Source organism: Anomaloglossus baeobatrachus, chromosome 5 (genome assembly GCF_048569485.1).
Source record: "Anomaloglossus baeobatrachus isolate aAnoBae1 chromosome 5, aAnoBae1.hap1, whole genome shotgun sequence".
NCBI lineage: Eukaryota > Metazoa > Chordata > Amphibia > Anura > Aromobatidae > Anomaloglossus > Anomaloglossus baeobatrachus.
In genome coordinates this window covers 56,372,867-56,393,080 of record NC_134357.1, presented here as the reverse complement: position 1 = coordinate 56,393,080, position 20,214 = coordinate 56,372,867, and the positions used below count along the sequence as shown (strand labels likewise).

Sequence of the window (20,214 nt, the reverse complement as noted above, 5' to 3'; positions counted from 1 at the left end):
GGGGCAGTGGGCAGTACTTAGCTGCTGCTCCGGCCGCGGGAGGAATCTCCGTCCGGGCCGCGGCAACCGGGAAGGGGGCGTGGCTAGTCTGCGGCCTACTTCCGGTCCGAGCCGCGGCCTGGATTGCTGGATGCGGCGGCTCCCGGACGGGGAGAGCGCCCGGCTGTGACAGAGGCCAGCTTTACCCCTCGCGGACGGCGGGGGGGGCCGCGGAGCTGCAGCCAGTGGTGGGTCCGGCACCGGGGCAGGCGGGCCTGGTGCGACGGGCGCCTAGGAGGCGGCGGTGAGTGGGGTGACAGCAGGGGCCCTGCAGTTTCTGCTTGGTCACCCAGATCAGGGTGCAGCTCCCGGCCGCGGCGGTCTCCCCCAGGAGGGGGAGGGCCCAGCGGACAGAGGCTTTCACGGGCCCAGGAGGGCTGGATGCGGCGGCTCCTGGCCAGGAGAGCGCCTGGCGAGGACGGAGGCCGGCGTTATCCCCCCCCCACCGCGGGTGGAGGGGGGGGGGGCCGGGGGGCTGCAGCCAGCAGGGGGTCCGGCACCAGGGCAGGCGAGCCTGGTGCGACGGATGCCCGGGAGGCGTCGGTATGTGGGGGTGACGGCGGGGGCCCTGCGGTCCCTGCCTGGTCACCCAGAGCAGGCGTGCAGCTCCCGGCAGCGGCGGTCTCCCCCAGGGGGGGAGGGCCCGGCGGACGGATGCCTTCTGGGCCCAGGAGGGCAGAAGGCTGGCGGCTCTGGATGGGAGTCTGCTGGCAGCGGGTCGGGCCACAGGTACCCCCCCCCGTCCTTGCAGGCAGCGGGGGGGGGGGGGTCGGGCCAGAAGATGAGGCCCGCGGTGGCAGCCCGTGGGACGGGACGGTTTCCGGGGTTGTCGCCGCGGGACAGAAGATGGAGCTTGGAGGATGGTGCCCACGCGGCGTACCAGGAGGACGGCCGTGGTGGTGGCAGCGCTTCGGCGGCGTCTGCGTTACATGAGCCAGAGGCGGTTGGCTCCAGCGAGGAGGAGGAGGAAGCAGCGACGGAAGAATCAGATGTCCGGATGGCGTGACTTTTATTCCAGGATACGCCGGGTCGCGGTCGGGTGAGTCGGCCGTGGATTCGGCAGGGTTGGGGCGCAGTTGGTGGGGGGGCGGCTGCGGACACGGCAGCGCCGAGTGGGTTTTTGTGTTTTCATCAGGCATGGGGTATTTTACTGCAGTGGTATATACGGTTGTGGAGAGTGCGCATGCACCGCCGGGGGCATGGACGGGATCGGTGGTTAGTGGGCGCAGGTGCGGCAAGCAGAGTGAGGGCGCATGAGGCGGCAGGGGAGCATTTTCGGGCAGAGGCGGCAAGGGCTGTGACAGAGTGAGTGGTGAGGAAAGAAGAGGGGGTGAGGTGGTGCGTCTGGATGACAGTGGCCAAGTGTGAGAGGTATGGGTACTTCGAAGGCCCGTTGGGGGGGGCTCACCTGCTGGAGGATGTGAGGGATAAGATTTGAATGGGGGAAAGTGTAGAAATAATTTCGCTGCTCCCCCTGGAACAGTGGCACCTGGATTAGGTTAAGCCAAGTGATTCCGGGAAGGATAAGTAGAGGGGGGGGGGAGCGCCGGTGGAGGCTCACCCCTCGTACATTTGCAACGTGGCTGCGGGGATTTGCGTTTTTGGCAAGGGTATCAGGGGAAGGAATTGGGTAATTGGTTCGGCATGGTTTGGTTATATGGATCCATTTGGGGTGGCGTGTTAGGTCATATGGCGGTTTAGTCTGGCTTCAGTACGCCGAGTAATTTCAGCAAGGGAAGGTGTTGCGTGCCGGTATGCGGTAGGATCATACGGGCACATCCTTAGGGCTGCAGTGGATGGCGACTCCTAGTCAGCCCCTTTTGGGGGGCAGTTGGCGGTTCGGGGCTTGGAACCCCGGCGACACGGACAATGAGGGTTGTTTGGGGGGCATAGAATGATGGGTGGTGCAGATTTGGCGCGGACGGTTGTCTTAAGCATAAGTGTTGGGTGGTGGTAAAGATCATAGTAATTCTGTGTCTTTCTATTTGTATTGGTGGATCTTCGCCTCCTTATTGGAAGTTTGCGCTGGGCTAGGGGACGCCTGGTGGTTGTCGGTGGAAATAGGGGTCAGGAAGTGGCTTTGGGCAGGATGGGTGGGCCATTCGGGGCCCTCCTTGTCATGATTGGGTTTCTCTGTTGGGGGGGCAGTGCCGGAAAGGAGCCGTATATATATGTATATATATATATATATATATATATATATATATATATATATATATATATATATTTCGGCTTGTTCAAAACGTATCTTATCTGGAGGAGTCATCGGTGTATGCCTGCTTGGCTCCAGAATTGTCGGCGGTTTATTATGTGTCGTTTGACAGAGGGTGGGATTTGGTAAAGGCGGTGAGCCGTGGAGCATTGATGGCAAAGGCGGTTTTGGAGGCGGCATTAGGTTGTTACTGGTCTACCCTGCTAGCTAGCAGTTCGGGTGCTGTGGGGGGGAGGGGAGTTATTATTATGTTGATCGGTGGGGGCTAATGGGTTTTGTCCCATTTTATGTTCCTTTGGAGGCGGTTATTCCTTGGTGGAGTGTTTGGTGCGTGGTGTGTCCAAGCTTACACCTCTCATTCATTATAGGTTGATTCTCTTTCCATCGGGTTGGCGGGTTGATGATTCGTTTGGGTTGATTGTTTCATTGCAGATGGTGGTGGATACTCTTTTTTTTTTTTTGGGCCGGTTGGCGCAGGCGAAGACTGAGGGTCCAACGCCAGTGATACGGTTTGTGGGGGATAAAGTTTGATGTTATGGTCAGAGAGGTAGGCTTCGTGGGTAATGGGGTGGTCCTATGGGCTGTGATAGAGGCAGTTAGGCCAGCTAAGACGGTGTGGTTTCAGGCGGTGCAGTCTTTGCTGGGGCGGTCGAACCACGGGTGCAGAGTTACGCCACTGGGGCGAGTGTCTGCTGGACGGCTGGCGATGGCTGCGCCAAGGGTGCAGCCATCGGATCATTTGTGTGGGTCACGAGGGAGATCAATGATGATCTGATGGTGTAGGAGGTTTTTTGTTTTTCTTACGGCGATTTAGTGGCCGCGGATTCTGGCTGGGTAAGGTGGTACCTGATGGAACGTGGCTGCGGTACTCGGTTGCAGCGGGTCCAGTTGTTTTCGGGTTGGGCATCGTGGGTAGCACTTCCAATCGGTGGTAGGGGTCGAGTTGTGGAGGTTGGCAGTTTTTTCCGAGAGGAAGGTGTGCTGTCATTCTGACTATCAGTTGGTGGAGAATTAGATTAATAGTTGGTTTGCTAATCCTGGGGCCAAGGGTGGCGTACTTGTGGCAGTTGGTTTCTCAATTGTATGCGTTTTTAAAAAAAAAAAAAAAAATTTATGCGTGGCGCAACCAGTACTGGGGGTTCGCCAAGGGTATAGCAGCTGCTTTGTTTCCTTCCAGTTCTGCAGGTTTCGAGAGTTGAGGCCGGGTAGCAGACGAGGTGGGCACGGTGTGTCCGGAGGGCTTGTGGAGTCTGGTGTGGCTGTATTGGGGAGCGGCTCGGAGCTCAGTGACTGAGGTTATTTGGTGCTGATATCCAGAAGTGTGGGTGGCGCGGATAACGTGGTTTGGGGCCATGTGTGAGGAAAGCCTGGTGGAGTATTTGGTGGCGGCGTTGGCAGTGGTGAGTAACGGTTTTCAGGTTGCTAGGCCGGCGTCGGCAGTGGAGCAGAGGGTGGCGGCTGTGGCTGTCTTGTTGAGGATTAGATGTGGAGAGATGTTTTCGCAGGATCTTAGTGCGCGGCAGGCCTTGAAGGGGTTTTGTCGTACGGGTGTGAGGGAGCGGGACACAAGGGTCCGTCTCCGTTGTTTTGTGGCAGCGTTTGGTGAGTGTTTTGTGGTTGCTATGTTCATCTGAGCACGAGCGGGTTTTGTTTCCTCTTGTCCACAACGGTTCGTGTTAGCCTTTTGGGGGGCTTTGAGATTGTGGGGTTGGTCAGCCCATCTACGGTTAAGAGCGGAGGTTGAATGTTGGAGGATGTGTCCGCGGTGGTGCAGTGGGTTGAGCGCCGGCTTCGTCGCTCACTGAATCAGGTTAGGCGGATGGTGAAGGTTGGTGTTGTTGTATGCGGTCCCGGGTGCGGAATTATGTTATGAGGACGCCCAGGGTTATTGTTGTGTCACGTTAGTTAAGGTACCATTTTGTGGCAGTGCTGCAGACTTGATTGCAAGTGGCGGGGGTGGGCGCCCGGAATACTACGGGTCGTATTCCTTCTGGATTGGGCTGCCACGGAGGCCCCTCGGTGGTCTCAGAAAAGGGGTTGTGAAAAGTATTGGGAGGTGGGAGTCCTCTCGTTTGTCGGCGTTACGTTTGGCCTCAGTTGTTATCGGGTTAAGGCCAATGGGGGCGTTTGAGTAATTTTGGGAGTGGAATGGGTTGGTGTAACAGGTTGGTGTTATCTGTGGGTTTATAACCTCTGGGTTTTGTGGTGAGGGTGTGCCTCATTTGGATATTTGGGCATTCGTTGGTTCTCGGGGCCTCGGGGGTCTGAGGCTCGCCCGAATTTTGCCAGTTGGGTCTGGACGGGTCGATGGTACTGGTCCAGTAAGTGGGAGGCAGCAATTTGGTACCTCGAGAAGTTATTTATGAATGTTTAAAAAAAAAAAAAAAAATTGTTGTTGGTTTGTTGCATTGTGGAAGACATACCCGGGCTTAAGCGTGGGGTAGTTTTGATAGTGTGACCAGGTTGGAATGGCGTGGGGCTCGTGCGGTAGGCAGTATCAATCGAGCCTTATTGGGGCGGCGCCAAAGTTGGTGACGCTGAACTGGTGGTTTTGGAGATGCGATGGGGGTGTATCTTAACGTTATTGGTGCTGTTTTGTGGATGCTGTGATTGCGTGGAGGTGTGGTACAAGCTTTTGGTGTGTGGCGGGTCCAGGCCACGTAAGGAGTCACGTGCCCTGTCCTGTGGCGGGGGGTAGGTCTGGTCCAGAGGCGGTTGAAGGCAATGGTAACTGGACAGATAGACACCATCTTGGTATGGTGGCTCCAGGTTCCGGGATGTTGCAGGCACGGGGTTCTGCAAAGTTGGGGGGTTAATCCGTAGGTGATTAATACCTCATCTCTGGGTCGGTGTGTTGCGGCCAGGGATACTGGGGTGAGAAGTGGTTCCTGGACTGGGCCTACCCAGTGTTGTATATTTACTGTATTGGTTACTGTGTTACCTATTGTTATTTGTTGGGGTCGCCCGTTGGACGGCGCCCCCTTGTGTTAGTATGTAAATAATAGGTAATAAAGGCTGCTGTGGCCAATTTTAAACCAAGTCACATGCAGTTTGTGTATTATTTACAGATGGTAATGGTGGGTAACACACATACAGCACGACTGGAGAATCCTTCCTCAATGGTCATGACTTGTAATATTAGTTATATTTTTACCAAAGTAGTAGAATTTAACATATTCCCAATCACTTGTTACCCGGATCATTTGTGCTACTTTCTTTTGGATTTTTTTAAATTTACAATCATTATTATTTTTAATTGCTTTTACATGACATGATTTAATAAATCATGGGTTTTATCATTATTCAAGTGCTGCATTTCTATTTGTAGGATTTATTTTTATTTTGTTTTTTTCCCACTATTATTTTTTTTGTATTATCTCATACAGTATATAAATAAATTAATTATATTATCACTCTGTTCTTATTGAGGAGCAGAAAATTGTAAATCCAAATGAGTGAGATACAGAATAATTCCCGATTTTCTCATGTAAGCTTACTATAATGTTGATTGTTCTACCTTTTTTATACCTACCATATATTTCCATCACCATAAAACATTGCGTAGGATCCATTTTCATTCTTATGTGTCAGCTGTTTTTGGTAACCTGGAGAAAGTCATACAAATAATTTATTGTGTCATACATGTCAAGCCTTTCCCCATCAAAATATGGTAAAACAACTTAATGAAAAGCAAATGAAGAATAGTTTGAAAGAATCATGAACTGGTAAGATACAGTATATAAAATAGACGTTTCAGCTCTCCTGAAGCATCTGTTGTCATACAATGCCTTGCGAAAGTATATGGCCCCCTTGAATTTTTCAACCTTTTCCCACATTTCAGGCTTGAAACATAAAGATAAAAATGTTAATGTTATGGTAAAGAATCAACAAGTGGGACACAATTGGGAAGTTGAACAAAATGTATTGCTTATGTTAAACTTTTATAAAAAATAAATAATTGAAAATTGGGGTGTACAATATTATTCGGCGCCTTTACTTTCAGTGCAGCAAACTCACTCCAGAAGTTCATGGAGGATCTCTAAATGATCCAATGTTGTCTTAAATGACTGATGATGATAAATATAAGTCGCCTGTGTGTAGTCAAGTCTCCGTATAAATGCACCTGCTCTGTGATAGTCTCAGTGTTTTATTTAAAGCACAAAGCGCATCATGAAGACCAAGGAACACAACAGGCAGGTCCGTGATACTGTTGTGGAGAAGTTTAACGCTGGATTTGGTTACAAAAAGATTTCCAAAACTTTAAACATCCCAAGGAGCACTGTGCATAGTGAAATGGAAGGAGTATCATACCACTGCAAATCTACCAAGACACGGCCATCCATCCAAACTTTAATTTCAAACAAGGAGAAGACTGATCAGAGATGCAGCCAAGAGGCCCATGATCACTCTGGATGAACTGCATAGATCTACAGAGATCTACAGCTGAGGTGGGAGAGTCTGTCCATGGGACAACAATCAGTCGTATACTGCACAAATCTGCCTTTATGGAAGAGTGGCAAGAAGAAAGCCATTTCTCAAAGATATCCATAAAAAGTGTAGTTTAAAGTTTGCCACAAGCCACCTGTGAGACACCAAACATGTGGAAGAAGGTGCTCTGCTCAGATGAAACCAAAATCGAACTATTTGGGCACAATGCCAAACGATATGTTTGGCGTAAAAGTAACACAGCTCATCACCCTGAACACACCATCCCCACTGTCAAACATGGTGATGGCAGCATCATGTTTTGAGCGTGCTTTTCTTCAGCCGAGACAGGGAAGATTGATTGGAAGATGGATGGAGCCAAATACAGGACCATTCTTGAAGAAAACCTGTTGGAGTCTGCAAAAGACCTGAGACTGGGACGGAGATTTGTCTTCCAACAAGACAATGATCCCAAACATAAGGCAAAATCTACAATGGAATGGTTCACAAATAAACGTATCCAGGTGTTAGAATGGCCAAGTCAAAGTCCAGACTTGGATCAAATCGAGAATCTGTGTAAAGAGCTGAAAACTGCTGTTCACAAATGCCTCCATCCAACCTCACTCAGCTCCAGCTGTTTACAAAAGGAAGAATTTGGCAAGAATTTCAGTCTCTCGATGTGCAAAACTGATAGAGACATACCCCAAGCGTCTGCAGCTGTAATCACAGCAAAAGGTGGCGCTACAAAGTATTAACTTAAAGGGGACGAATAATATTGTACGCCCCACTTTTCAGTTATTTATTTTTTTAAAAAGTTTAAAATAAGCAATAAATTTAGTTCAACTTCATAATTGTGTCATTCTTGTTGTCGATTCTTCACCAGAACATTAAAATTTTTATCCTTATGTTTGAAGCCTGAAATGTGGGAAAATGCTGAAAAATTCAAGGGGGCCAAATACTTTCGCAAGACACTGTAAATACTTCCATTTCCCTCCTTTAATAAGAATTGGGGTTTTATGTTATTGGAACTGACAACTGGGTGTTACCATTGCTTCATCAATACAGTATGTCCCCACGCAGTCTGATATGGTCAGCATCAACTAGACACTATCAGGTTGTCTAGCGACATGTCCTCTTGAGAAGAGATATGGTAATGCTCAATTGTCCAATCAGCGCCAGCTTTTGTCTCCGCCTTCGGACCAAATGAGTTGATCAACAGGAAGTGAGCACTGCGACTGCGTTCACTTCCTGTTGATTGTTAGTTTGGTCTGAAGGTGGGGAAAAGGAAGTTGGCGCTGATTCCACAGGGAGCTTGCATGACATCACAACCCCACTTGAACCCCGGCATTGCGATCCCGGACACCACTGGAAGGGCGCTGGTACGGGAGGTGAGTATAGTATTTATTATTTTACCTGAGGGCAATATATGGATTTAGAAACGGTTGTCCTAGTAGTGGACAGCTCCTTTAAATTTTCAGCAGAAATAGCTGAGGAATTACAATCATACTACAATGATCACATGTTTTAATCATGTCACCCACCTTTAGACAATGCTTCTATAGCCTCAGCTTTTGATTCAGGTGTCAGTTGTTCTGTGCTCTCGAGATAATCCATTGAGTTAATATATCTAGTAAACTTTGCCATGTTCTGTTCTCCACATCCATCAGGCAAATCAACGAGAGATTCCAAATTAAGAATAACATTGGCCATTGGATCACCTAGCAGGAAAATATAAAAATAATTTATACACAGAATACCAGTATATATGTGGTAATATACAGTATTTCTCTGTAATGTAAGATTTCCCAGGTGAAATTTTTGTTATTGAAATTGACTCACCCGTAATTATGATGTGCGCACGTTCAGAGCCGGGGACCAGTCTCTCTGGAGCTTCTAAGTTAATAGCAATCGGCTCTCTGTTGTCTTATAAGAGTAGAGATAAAACTAAAGTTAGAATTTTATCTTGGTCTGTCCCCCCTGACCTCAATAAACTGTAATGGGTCTTTAAGGTTTCCATTTCTTATATCCAGTCTACATTCCTACATATTACTATATTGTAACTATCAAACAACAATGGAAATCTAAACACACATGTGAATGAAGCCTTACCATTCACCTAATGCGGGCGTCACACGAGACGATCTATCGTGCGATGCATCGTCGGGGTCACGGTTTTCGTGACACACATCCGGCATCGCTTGCGACGTCATCTCGTGTGACACCTCCGAGCGACGCTGACTCGTTCACAAATCGTGAGTCGTGTAATTTTTTAATTTTAATGGCACCGGTTGTTCATCGTACCCGCGGCAGCACACATCACTCCGTGTGACACCCTGGGAACGATGAACACAGCTTACCTGCGTCCCGCGGCACACGCCGGCTATGCGGAAGGAAGGAGGTGGGCGGGATGTTTACGTCCCGCTCATCTCCGCCCCCCTGCTTCTATTGGCCGGCCGCTGTGTGACATCACTGTGACGCCGAACGTCCCTCCCCCTTCAGGAAGTGGATGTTCGCCGCCCACAGCGAGGTCGCTCATCAGGTAAGTACCTGTGACGGCGGTTTAACGACTTTGTGCGACACGGGCAGCGATTTGCCCGTGACGCACAAACGACGGGGGTTGGTATGATCGCTCGTGCGATTGTACGATAGATCATACCGTGTGACGCCCGCATAAGGGCAGATGCAGAACAACCTTCAGTTAAAATGCTCTACCAAGTGTCATTTAGCTCTATCAGTGGTCCCCTGCCAGCTCTAAAAATGTCTACCAAGGACAGGCTTACTACAATCGACTCTATTTAACAGATCCCACTTCAGTTTCTGTGTTAACGGACTGCGCTATTCTCCATAGCAGCAGATTGTGCTGAATGCAAGTGTGAAAGCGCCCTAAGCCTGCTAAAGGTCCTCGTGGCTACCATCCAAATTGTCACGCACCGAGGTGCATCTGCGCCTCGGTCGTCCCTGGTCTGGACCACTGCCTCCCCGATGCTGACGCACAAGTCTCCTGTTCGCCTTTGACGGTGTTCAAGTCATTTGGCCTCTGCTCATTATTTGGGTTGGACATTTTGGCGTTCAGAGACTAAAGGGTGCTTTACATGCTGCGACATCGCTACTGTTATATCGCCGGGGTCACGTCGTTAGTGATGCAGATCCGGCGCCGGTAGCGACATTGCAGCGTGTAACACCAAGGAGCGAAGATCAACGATCTCAAAATCGTTCAAAAACGGTGATCGTTGACACGTCGCTCCTTTCCTTAATATCGCTGCTGCCACAGGTACGATGTTGTTCGTCGCTCCTGCGGCAGCACACATCGCTATGTGTGACATCGCAAGAACGACGAACATCTCCCTACCTGCGTCCACCGGCAATGCGGAAGGAAGGAGGTGGGCGGGATGTTACGTCCCGCTCATCTCCGCCCCTCCGCTTCTATTGGCTGGCCGCTTAGTGATGCCGCAGTGACGTCGCTATGACGCCTAACGCACCTCGCCCTTGCGGGAGGGATTGTTCGGCGGTCACAGCGACGTCGCTGACAAGATATGTGCTTGTGACGCTGCCGTAACGATAATATTCGCTACGGCAGCGATCACAAAATATTGCACATACAACGGTGGTGGGTGCTATCGCGCTCGACATCGCTAGCTATAGCTGGCGATGTCCCAGCGTGTAAAGCACCCTTTAGTCTCAATATAGTCCTACTGCGCAGGTGCAGGCTGATGTGTTCTCACCTATATGTCTAATGTCTAAAAAGTCCCTGTGCACATGTGCTGGGGTATAGTACTGTTCTTACATCTAAGTGTAAAATACACAGGTCTGCTCATGCGTGCCACGTGGCAGTATGTGATTGGTTGCGAGTGACGTCGCAGCTGATGCACTGCCATGTGATTAGTTGCGGGTGGCGTCACCACCGATGTCACTGCCATGTGGTTGCTTCTCACTGGCCTAGGCTCTCGTTTGGTAGTGGCTTCTTCTTGTTTGTGGTGGAGTGTAGGTTTTAAGAACCCTTGGAGCCCGCATGTGGATATACAGTCGTCTCTTTGTGTGCAGACATAAGCTTGTCAAAGTACACTCTCCTTCTGTCTATTAAGGGGACTTTACACGCTACGATATCGTTAATGTTTTATCGTCGGGGTCACGTTGTTTGTGACGCACATCCGGCGTCATTAACGATATCGTAGCGTGTAACAGTTATGTGCGACCTAAAACGATCGCAAAAGCAGCAAAAAATCGTTTGCCGTGGAGAGGTCGTCCTAAAAGAAAAAATTGTTTACCTCTCATTAGCGATGTTGTTCCTCGTTCCTGCGGCAACACACATCGCTGTGTGTGACACCGTAGGAGCGAGGAACATCACCTTACCTGCCTCCACCGGCTATGCGGAAGGAAGGAGATGGGCGTGATGTTTACATCTCGCTCATCTCAGCCACTCCGCTTCTATTTGCCGCCTGCCGTGTGACGTCACTGTGACGCCGCACGACCCGCCCCCTTAGGAAGGAGGCGGGTGAGGCGGGTCGCCGGCCAGAGTGACGTCGCAGGGCAGGTAAGTCCATGTGATGGGGGCAAGCGAGGTTGTGCGACATGGGCAGCGATATGCCCGTGTCGCTTAACCAACGGGGGCGGGTACCATCGCTTGCGACCTCGCTACCGAGATCACAGCGTGTAAAGCCCCCTTTAGACTCAGAATTAGGCACCAAGGCCAGACTACGTCTGTCGTGTGGGTAACAGCGGTGATCCAGCTGGGAACTAGGAGCATGGCCGACAGTTGGTTCTGGACCTACATAGGGTTACAGCTCGGCGTCAGGGTTAGGCGCTGAGGACAGACTACATCTGTCATGTGGGAACCAGTGGTGAACCGGCTGGGACCTAGGGGCACAACAGACAGGTGGTTGCCGACCTATATAGGGTCAGAGCATAGCCGAACTAGTAGGCTTCTATGTGTTTCTCCACTGGGCTCTATATGACTCCTCCTGTCTAGTGCAGTGTGATTAGCGTTAGCTCTATTCCTTACCTACTTCTGTGAAGCAACAGAGGTTCAGGTTATATTCTCCGTACAGTATCAGTGTGACCTTTAACACGATCTCTGTACTCCTTAGTTGTATGTATTGCTGAGTTCTTACTCGCTTTTGTACTTTCAGCTGCAGTTTTACACCACTGCACGGTGGACCCTGACTGTCAATTGGGGCTCACTTCCCATTTTTTACCCAATCTGACAGCCCGACGTAACACTAATGCTCCTATGAAGTTGTTATTTTGTACTAGTGCCGTAGTGTAGTATTGCATTATATGGAACAAGCAATCAAACAAATGAATACATTTTAAAAATAAAGATATTTGTTATCGGCATATCTGTAAAAGTTCAAGCTGTTAAAATCTAAAAAAGATTAGCCCTGTACAGTAAAGTTACCGAATTTTTTGTTGTTGCATGTCCTCCCCAAACATAATAAAAAAGATATGAAATGAAAATCAATCAAAACATCATATGCACCACAAAATGATATCAATAAAAGCATCAGATGATCAAACAAGAAACAAGATTTCACACAACTGCATACAGAAAAATGTAAATATAAGGACAATTTTCAGAAAAGGTCACACAAACCCGAATATATTTTTTTTCACTAACCGAAACAGTCATATTGTCAGAGAGATTTACTACTTCCTTTCTGAACATCCACTGTTTGTCGTGCTGTGAATTATCTGTAACCAGGAAACCTGTGTTCATAAACTGTAACAAGTAAGCTGTGTTCTACAGACTGTAACCAGCAAGCAGTGTACTATAGATTGTAACCAGCAAGCTGTGTGCTATAGATTGTAACCACCAAGCTGTGTGCTATAGACTGTAACAAGCAAGCTGTGTGCTATAGACTGTAACAAGCAAGCTGTGTGCTATAGACTGTAACCAGCAAGCGGTGTGCTATAGACTGTAACCAGCAAGCGGTGTGCTATAGACTGTAACCAGCAAGCGGTGTGCTATAGACTGTAACAAGCAAGCTGTGTGCTATAGACTGTAACCACCAACCTGTGTTCATAAACTGTAACAAGTAAGCTGTGTTCTACAGACTGTAACCAGCAAGCTGTGTGCTATAGACTGTAACAAGCAAGCTGTGTGCTATAGATTGTAACCAGCAAGCTGTGTGCTATAGACTGTAACAAGCAAGCTGTGTGCTATAGATTGTAACCAGCAAGCTGTGTGCTATAGACTGTAACCAGCAAGCTGTGTGCTATAGACTGTAACCAGCAAGCTGTGTGCTATATATTGTAACCAGCAAGCTGTGTGCTATAGACTGTAACAAGCAAGCTGTGTGCTATAGACTGTAACCAGCAAGCTGTGTGCTATATATTGTAACCAGCAAGCTGTGTGCTATAGACTGTAACAAGCAAGCTGTGTGCTATAGATTGTAACCAGCAAGCTGTGTGCTATAGACTGTAACCAGCAAGCTGTGTGCTATAGACTGTAACAAGCAAGCTGTGTGCTATAGACTGTAACCAGCAAGCTGTGTGCTATAGACTGTAACCAGCAAGCTGTGTGCTATAGACTGTAACCAGCAAGCTGTGCGCTATAGACTGTAACCAGCAAGCTGTGTGCTATAGATTGTAACCAGCAAGCTGTGTGCTATAGACTGTAACAAGCAAGCTGTGTGCTATAGATTGTAACCAGCAAGCTGTGTGCTATAGACTGTAACCAGCAAGCTGTGTGCTACAGACTGTAACCAGCAAGCTGTGTGCTATAGACTGTAACCAGCAAGCTGTGTGCTATAGACTGTAACCAGCAAGCTGTGTGCTATAGACTGTAACAAGCAAGCTGTGTGCTATAGATTGTAACCAGCAAGCTGTGTGCTATAGACTGTAACAAGCAAGCTGTGTGCTATAGATTGTAACCAGCAAGCTGTGTGCTATAGACTGTAACCAGCAAGCTGTGTGCTATAGACTGTAACCAGCAAGCTGTGTGCTATAGATTGTAACCAGCAAGCTGTGTGCTATAGACTGTAACAGGCAAGCTGTGTGCTATAGATTGTAACCAGCAAGCTGTGTGCTATAGACTGTAACCAGCAAGCTGTGTGCTATAGATTGTAACCAGCAAGCTGTGTGCTATAGACTGTAACCAGCAAGCTGTGTGCTATAGACTGGAACCACCAAGCTGTGTGCTACAGACTGTAACCAGCAAGCTGTGTGCTACAGACTGTAACCAGCAAGCAGTGTGCTATAGATTGTAACCAGCAAGCAGTGTGCTACAGACTGTAACCAGCAAGCTGTGTGCTATAGACTGTAACCAGCAAGCTGTGTGCTATAGATTGTAACCAGCAAGCTGTGTGCTATAGATTATAACCAGCAAGCTGTGTGCTATAGACTTGAACCACCAAGCTGTGTGCTACAGACTGTAACCAGCAAGCTGTGTGCTACAGACTGTAACCATCAAGCTGTGTGCTATAGACTGTAATCACCAAGCTGTGTGTTATAGACTGTGACCACCAAGCTGTGTGCTATAGACTGTAACCATCAAGCTGTGTGCTATAGACTGTAATCACCAAGCTGTGTGTTATAGACTGTGACCACCAAGCTGTGTGCTATAGACTGTAACCATCAAGCTGTGTGCTATAGACTGTAATCACCAAGCTGTGTGTTATAGACTGTGACCACCAAGCTGTGTGCTATAGACTGTAACCACCAAGCTGTGTGCTATAGACTATAACCACCAAGCTTTGGCTCATAGACTATATAACATGCTTGGTGGTTTTTATGGGAAAGGTGAAGAGAATCAGTTCACCCCCATTACATTTTGCTGTTAATAGATGTTATATGGCCAGTATACCTGTCCTGTAACATTACAACACTTAGGGAAATATTTCCAGAGAATTTTTTTTAATGGACACCAGATTACATGAGGAAGACAGGGCTTAATCTTCAAGTTTGTCTCATGCGCCTTACTTATTATTATTATTTATTTATAGAGCACCATTAATTCCATGGTGCTGTACATGAGAAGGGGGTTACATACAAAATACATATACAAGTTACAGTAGACAGACTAGTACAGAGGGAAGAGGGCCCTACCCTTGCGGGCTTACATTCTATAGGATTATGGGGAGGAGACAATAGGTGGGGTGTAGGTCGGGCAGCAGCTCCGCACGGTGGTCGACTCGGGCGGCAGCTCCGCACGGTGGTCGGGCGGCAGTGAGTTATTGCAGATGAATGTGTAAATACAGAATCTAAACCCCGGCCACATTAGTGTTAACTCATTATTTGTGCATTATCTGCATTTGTCTCTTTGTGCTCATGTTCTCATTTTAATTACCTGCTGGGAAAAGAAGGAATGTCTTTGTCTTTTCCTCTTCATATCCTTTTGGCTAAAAAAAAAAAACAAAAACAAAAACAAACAACTTTACGTAGAATTCATATATATTTAACCCTCGGTAATTTCAGTATAGAAAGTTTGCAGCTGGTGCATTTGTGGCACCCCTGAGACTTCAGTCGCCACAGAGGTACTGCACCTCAGCCAGAGGTGTGGTATTCTGTCCTGGGTATGGAGGAGGTCACCACCAGTTCACACAAAAACACAACACTCTCACTCAGCAACAACTCATCAGAAATGGCAAGGGCGTATTATACCCGAAGCCAGGCCGGGGGGTGGAATCTTAAGAGTGGGGAGACACACAGTAGTGGAATGTGGAGAAAGAAGGAAAGGAAGGAGCAGTGGAGGAGCGAAGACCTGTGGCCTGGAGCTGGTACCGCTCGGCCCGGGCACAAGACAGAAAGGGTCTTAGAGACCACGGGAAGTGCCACATCCTCTTGTGGCCTTGTTCCACATACAATCTACGGGTGGAAGGATTTTGCCGCAAATCGGGGTTTGGTCCCTAGGCTAGAGGAGAAGAATCTACGTACTCTGCTAGTAAAAACAGAGGCTAAGGTGACTACAAGCACCGCGGTCACATTAGCACACAAATTCGCTGGAAGGTGACTCCAAAGGGCCAAGGGATAGAGCTTCACGCAACTCAAAAGGGTCCGCGGGAACCGGTTCTGGGTTCAGTGTGTGAGGGCGCAAAGGAGGACGGAGAAGCAAGTGCGGGAAGAAGACCAGGGAAGGTATACATAAGAAAGGTACTCGACCTCCGAATTATCCGGGATCAGCTGGAGCCCATCATAGAGAAACCCCAGCACTCCAAGGCGGTCACTGACATGCCGTGTTACCTTGGAACCTGCTACAGTAAGTAAAAACCTTGGAACTGCATCCCTGTTATGCTCCATTATTCTCCTGCACCTCTGGCCCAGCAACCCCCGCCATCTTCTACTACTACCCCCATCCGCCCTGGGGTCTAGCTCTGCCTGTGGAGAGCTGCATTATCTAAGCTGCGTCACCATCTGCCCCAGAGATCCCTATCCCGCAGCGGCAGCACCCCAACTTGCCGCATACCACAGGTGGCATCACGAATAAACTTTCCTCATCCTCTTCCTATTTACTAAACGACACCGCCGGGGTCACGGAACCGGGCCTCGCCACCGTGGCGTCCCAAGAACAGAACCGCAGCCCGGTAACGAGTCACTTAGACCCCGCCGGTGCGGGCGTGTCACATTTGCACAAGGGGCGTTTTTTTGTCACCGAGGACCCTGAAGTTGGCTCCACAGGTCCCAATGCTTTGGGTACTTGGAGCAACTACAGTTTGTACCCCAACCTCACAGTTGATGTCTGAACATATTGTATGATTTATTAGTTTATTTGTCTGTTGTTTTGACAACTTTCTGTCATTACGGTACATTCTATTATTTTCGTACTACTGTATATGGTACATTATGGCTCTCTCCATTAATTGCTATGGCATCTCTAAAACCTGCCAAGCAAGCTCCCATGGTAATGAGTGGATAGAGCTGCGCATGTACGGCTGATTTCCCTAGCTAGCAGTAGCTCTAAGCATTGGGAATAAATGTTACATATGACAGCTCCTTTGAAGGGAACCTTTCACTTCCAAAACTGTTATTTACCTAACCTGAAGATTTAATAGTAATTAATAATCGCCACTTACAAGATTGTGAGCACATTAGTATTCACTCCCCAGCACTTTGATTAACAGCCTTCTCTAAATCATGTCTGTGTGTAGTGTGTGCATGTGAAGCCATGTCAATCAATTTTTTATGCACCGCCCCCAATGACTGGAAATAAGCAGCTGCAGGGAGAATAAAACAGCATTTTCTCACTGTTTTTGCCATTCCAGTAAGTCTGCAAGACATAATTTAAATGCTATTTACCTGCAGATTACCATTATTTCTGCATGTAAAGTTTCTGTAAGTAACAGGTTCACTTTAAGATTGAGACTGAACATACATTATAATGTGCTCATAGCTATAGAGTCTATGATAATGTATATTATCACAAAATTGACCTGCCCAGAAACTACCTGATAAATGGCAATCCAATATAGTTGTACAAGGGCTCACAATTACTATGTATTCAGGTCCTTTTTCTATAAACTAGATTTTTATGGCACATTATATAGACATTGTAGTAAATGTCCCTCACCTTGATCTCAATGGTTTTCTCCACAGAGTCTGTTCTGTGATCCTTTCCTATCAGAACAACGTCTTCTTTGCAATCTCCTTCCACGTCTTTAGAACCACTGGTAACATGAATCTTTTGCGTTTCTGAAAAGAGAATGAAGAGTCCAAAGTAAGGCACATACAATGGAGTAAAAAGTAAATTCTCTGTAATTTCTGGAACCAAGAGCCGGAATAACCATTTTTTTGGATCACAAGATGTTGGTCTAAAGGCCCCGTTATACGCAACGACGTATCTAACAATATATCGCCGGGGTCACGGATTCCGTGACGCACATCTGGCATCGATAGCGACGTCGTTGCGTGTGACACCAACAAGCGAGTGTTAACGATGGAAAATACTCACCTTATCGTCCATTGTTGACACGTCGTTCATTTTCAAAAAATCGTTGATTGTTGCGGATGCAGGTTGTTCGTCGTTCCTGAGGCAGCACACATCGCTAAGTGTGACACCTCGGGAACGACGAACTACAGCTTACCTGCGGCCGCCGGCAATGAGGAAGGAAGGAGGTGGGCGGCATGTTACGGCCGCTCATCTCCGCCCCTCCGCTTCTATTGGGCGGATGCTTAGTGACGCCGCTGTGACGCCGCACGAACCGCCCCCTTAGAAAGGAGGCGGTTCGCCGGTCACAGCGACGTTGCTAGGCAGGTAAGTCCATGTGATGGGTCCTAACGATATTGTGCACCACGGGCAGCTATTTGACCGTGACGCACAAACGACGGGGGCGGGTACGCTCGCTAGTGATATCGCTGCGTGTAAAGCCCCCTTAAGGCAATGTTCCCCAAATCCAGTCCTCAAGACCCACCAACCGTGCATGTTTTCAGGATTTCCTTAGCAAATCACAAGTGGTGGAATTATCACCTATGCAAGTGATTCAATTATCATCTGTGCAATACTAAGGAAATTCTGAAAACATGAGCTGTTGGTGAGTCTTGAGGGCTGGAGTTGGGGGACACTGGTCTAAAGGAATCTAATACTACCACTAAGAACTCATTCACAAGGTAGTAAGGCGTGATAATAGGGTTCTCTTAAAAAGTAAAAAGCCTCTACTGTATTGCTGTATGCTTCCACACATGACAACTAGTAATGAGGAAATACTGAATATTCAGGTGCGGATTATTTGTACCGAATACCTTGCACTATTCCAGAAGTCATCATAAGTAACGAACCTAATGTAAGTCAATGGGGAACCCAAGCATTTTTCTTGAAGATTTTCCAGGTTCTCGGGTTGACGTGCATTAGATTTGTTATTCATGATGAATCCTGGATTAGTACTAGGAATTCGGTATGAATAATCCAAATATGAATATTTAGTATTCGCACATCACTAGTAACAACCCTGAGGAAATATTTTTTTTCTCATTAGCTAGGTGCAAAATCTACAAACACATTGTATGAATCAGAGAAAACAAAAAACAAAACAAAACATTTCTTTGTAAGAAAACTTCATTCATACATAAAATAATGAAAAATTGCAGTACTTATTGTTACGGCTGAAACATCCCAGGTGAAACTGTGTGAATGCCCCTCACAGACACATCGGGCCTGCTCCTTATCCTGGGCTGTTATAAGATCTTCTGCGTCAGTCAGCGCCACCACAATCTATAACGATAAAGAAAATTAAAATATACTTCAGAAGTGCAAAAAAAACCCAAACATGTTCATATTCTACACAGCTAAGAATTATGAGTTTAAAGGGGTTTTCTTATCTCCAAGAACCTATCCCAATACCTAGTAGGTGTAACAATAATAATATTATCAAATACCTCCAATAAGATATGTAGTATAGTTCTGCTGATATAGTCATTGTGGAGACACGGGGCTCAGTGGGTGCTCTCGTCCGCTAAAACCCGCCGCCTTTAGAAAGACAGCGTGGCTCAGGGCTCATCCCAACTGAACGCCGGCCTCCTTAACCGTGGGCATAACACTACTCAGACAACAGAGGGTGAGGGAATCACAATAATTAGACTTTATTGGATCCCCAAACAATTAACGGCACATAACACATAACTAGCAAAACACAAATGTAACAGGCAACAGAGTCTCACCCCTCCGCTGGCTCACCAGGGATTTAGAATGTCCATGCCTCAGAGGTTCCAGGGCTATTTACTCCACTCCAGCAGCACCCCGCTTTTGGCGGGCACCCACCGAGAAAGGAATAATGCCAAATGTAGGAAGCTGTTTGAGGTCTGCAAAGTCTGTAGCAGGTGACTGAATTGTCCCAACCTGAGTGTCCTCCTTAGGTAGTCCTGGTATGATGATACAATCCTGGCAGCCGGAGTCGAAATCCCTAGACTGTGGATATGGTCTCCAACCGGAACCGGAGTCCCTAGATTGAAGCCATAAGGTATCCTGATCCTCTAGTCAGCTCCTAAGAGCTTAGACTGGATCCATCAGCATCCATCAACAACAACCTGGTGGCTTAAAGAAATCCCTTTTATAGCCACAGCCTTCCACTTGGATACACTACGTCCTCATCGATTGGTTTGACAAGATCGCCTCTCCCATTGGATGAATCTCAAGCTGCATGGACAATGTTCATCCAAATGATGTCTACAGAAAGACTGAGGGTATACATGTAGTCTGGAGTGCACAGACTAGACAATGACTACTAAGGTAATTATATTAGCAATACACAACTACATTACAATGATTACTGGAAGAGTATGGAGAAACAATACGTCTGGCTTTCAGTGGCCAACACAATTACATGAGTCAACAAGAGTCTTGTAAAACCAATGAGGGACTTATCCCTCGTCTATAAACAATCTATCATCCTGTCTGGCTGAATGTTAAGAAACTTTAACCCATAAGAGTCCATATCGTCACATTCCTCCCCCTTCTTAATATTAGCCAGACATGATAGGCTTCCAATCATCCTTCTCCTCTTGACGGCATTGTCCTTTTTAATGGTGAGGTCCGCAACAGAGGCTCGCATCTATACACCTCCCCCTTATTACCTCCCCCAAGTTGAGCAGCCATATTGCGGACAAGCACTAAG

The 20,214-nt window shown here is 47.7% G+C and overlaps 1 protein-coding gene across 1 annotated transcript in view; it reads right to left on the bottom strand.

Annotated features, from left to right (window-relative positions):
• LOC142312622 (alpha-2-macroglobulin-like protein 1) overlaps positions 1 to 20,214 on the bottom strand; it is a 238,807-nt gene that overhangs the window by 96,151 nt on the left and 122,442 nt on the right. Inside the window, exons 20-25 of the mRNA XM_075351617.1 lie at positions 18,695 to 18,815; positions 17,178 to 17,299; positions 14,961 to 15,012; positions 8,516 to 8,599; positions 8,218 to 8,394; positions 5,784 to 5,856 (exon numbers count right to left, since the gene is read on the bottom strand). Of these exons, the coding sequence (XP_075207732.1) occupies positions 5,784 to 5,856; positions 8,218 to 8,394; positions 8,516 to 8,599; positions 14,961 to 15,012; positions 17,178 to 17,299; positions 18,695 to 18,815 (629 nt within the window). The remainder of the gene's footprint in view (positions 1 to 5,783; positions 5,857 to 8,217; positions 8,395 to 8,515; positions 8,600 to 14,960; positions 15,013 to 17,177; positions 17,300 to 18,694; positions 18,816 to 20,214) is intronic.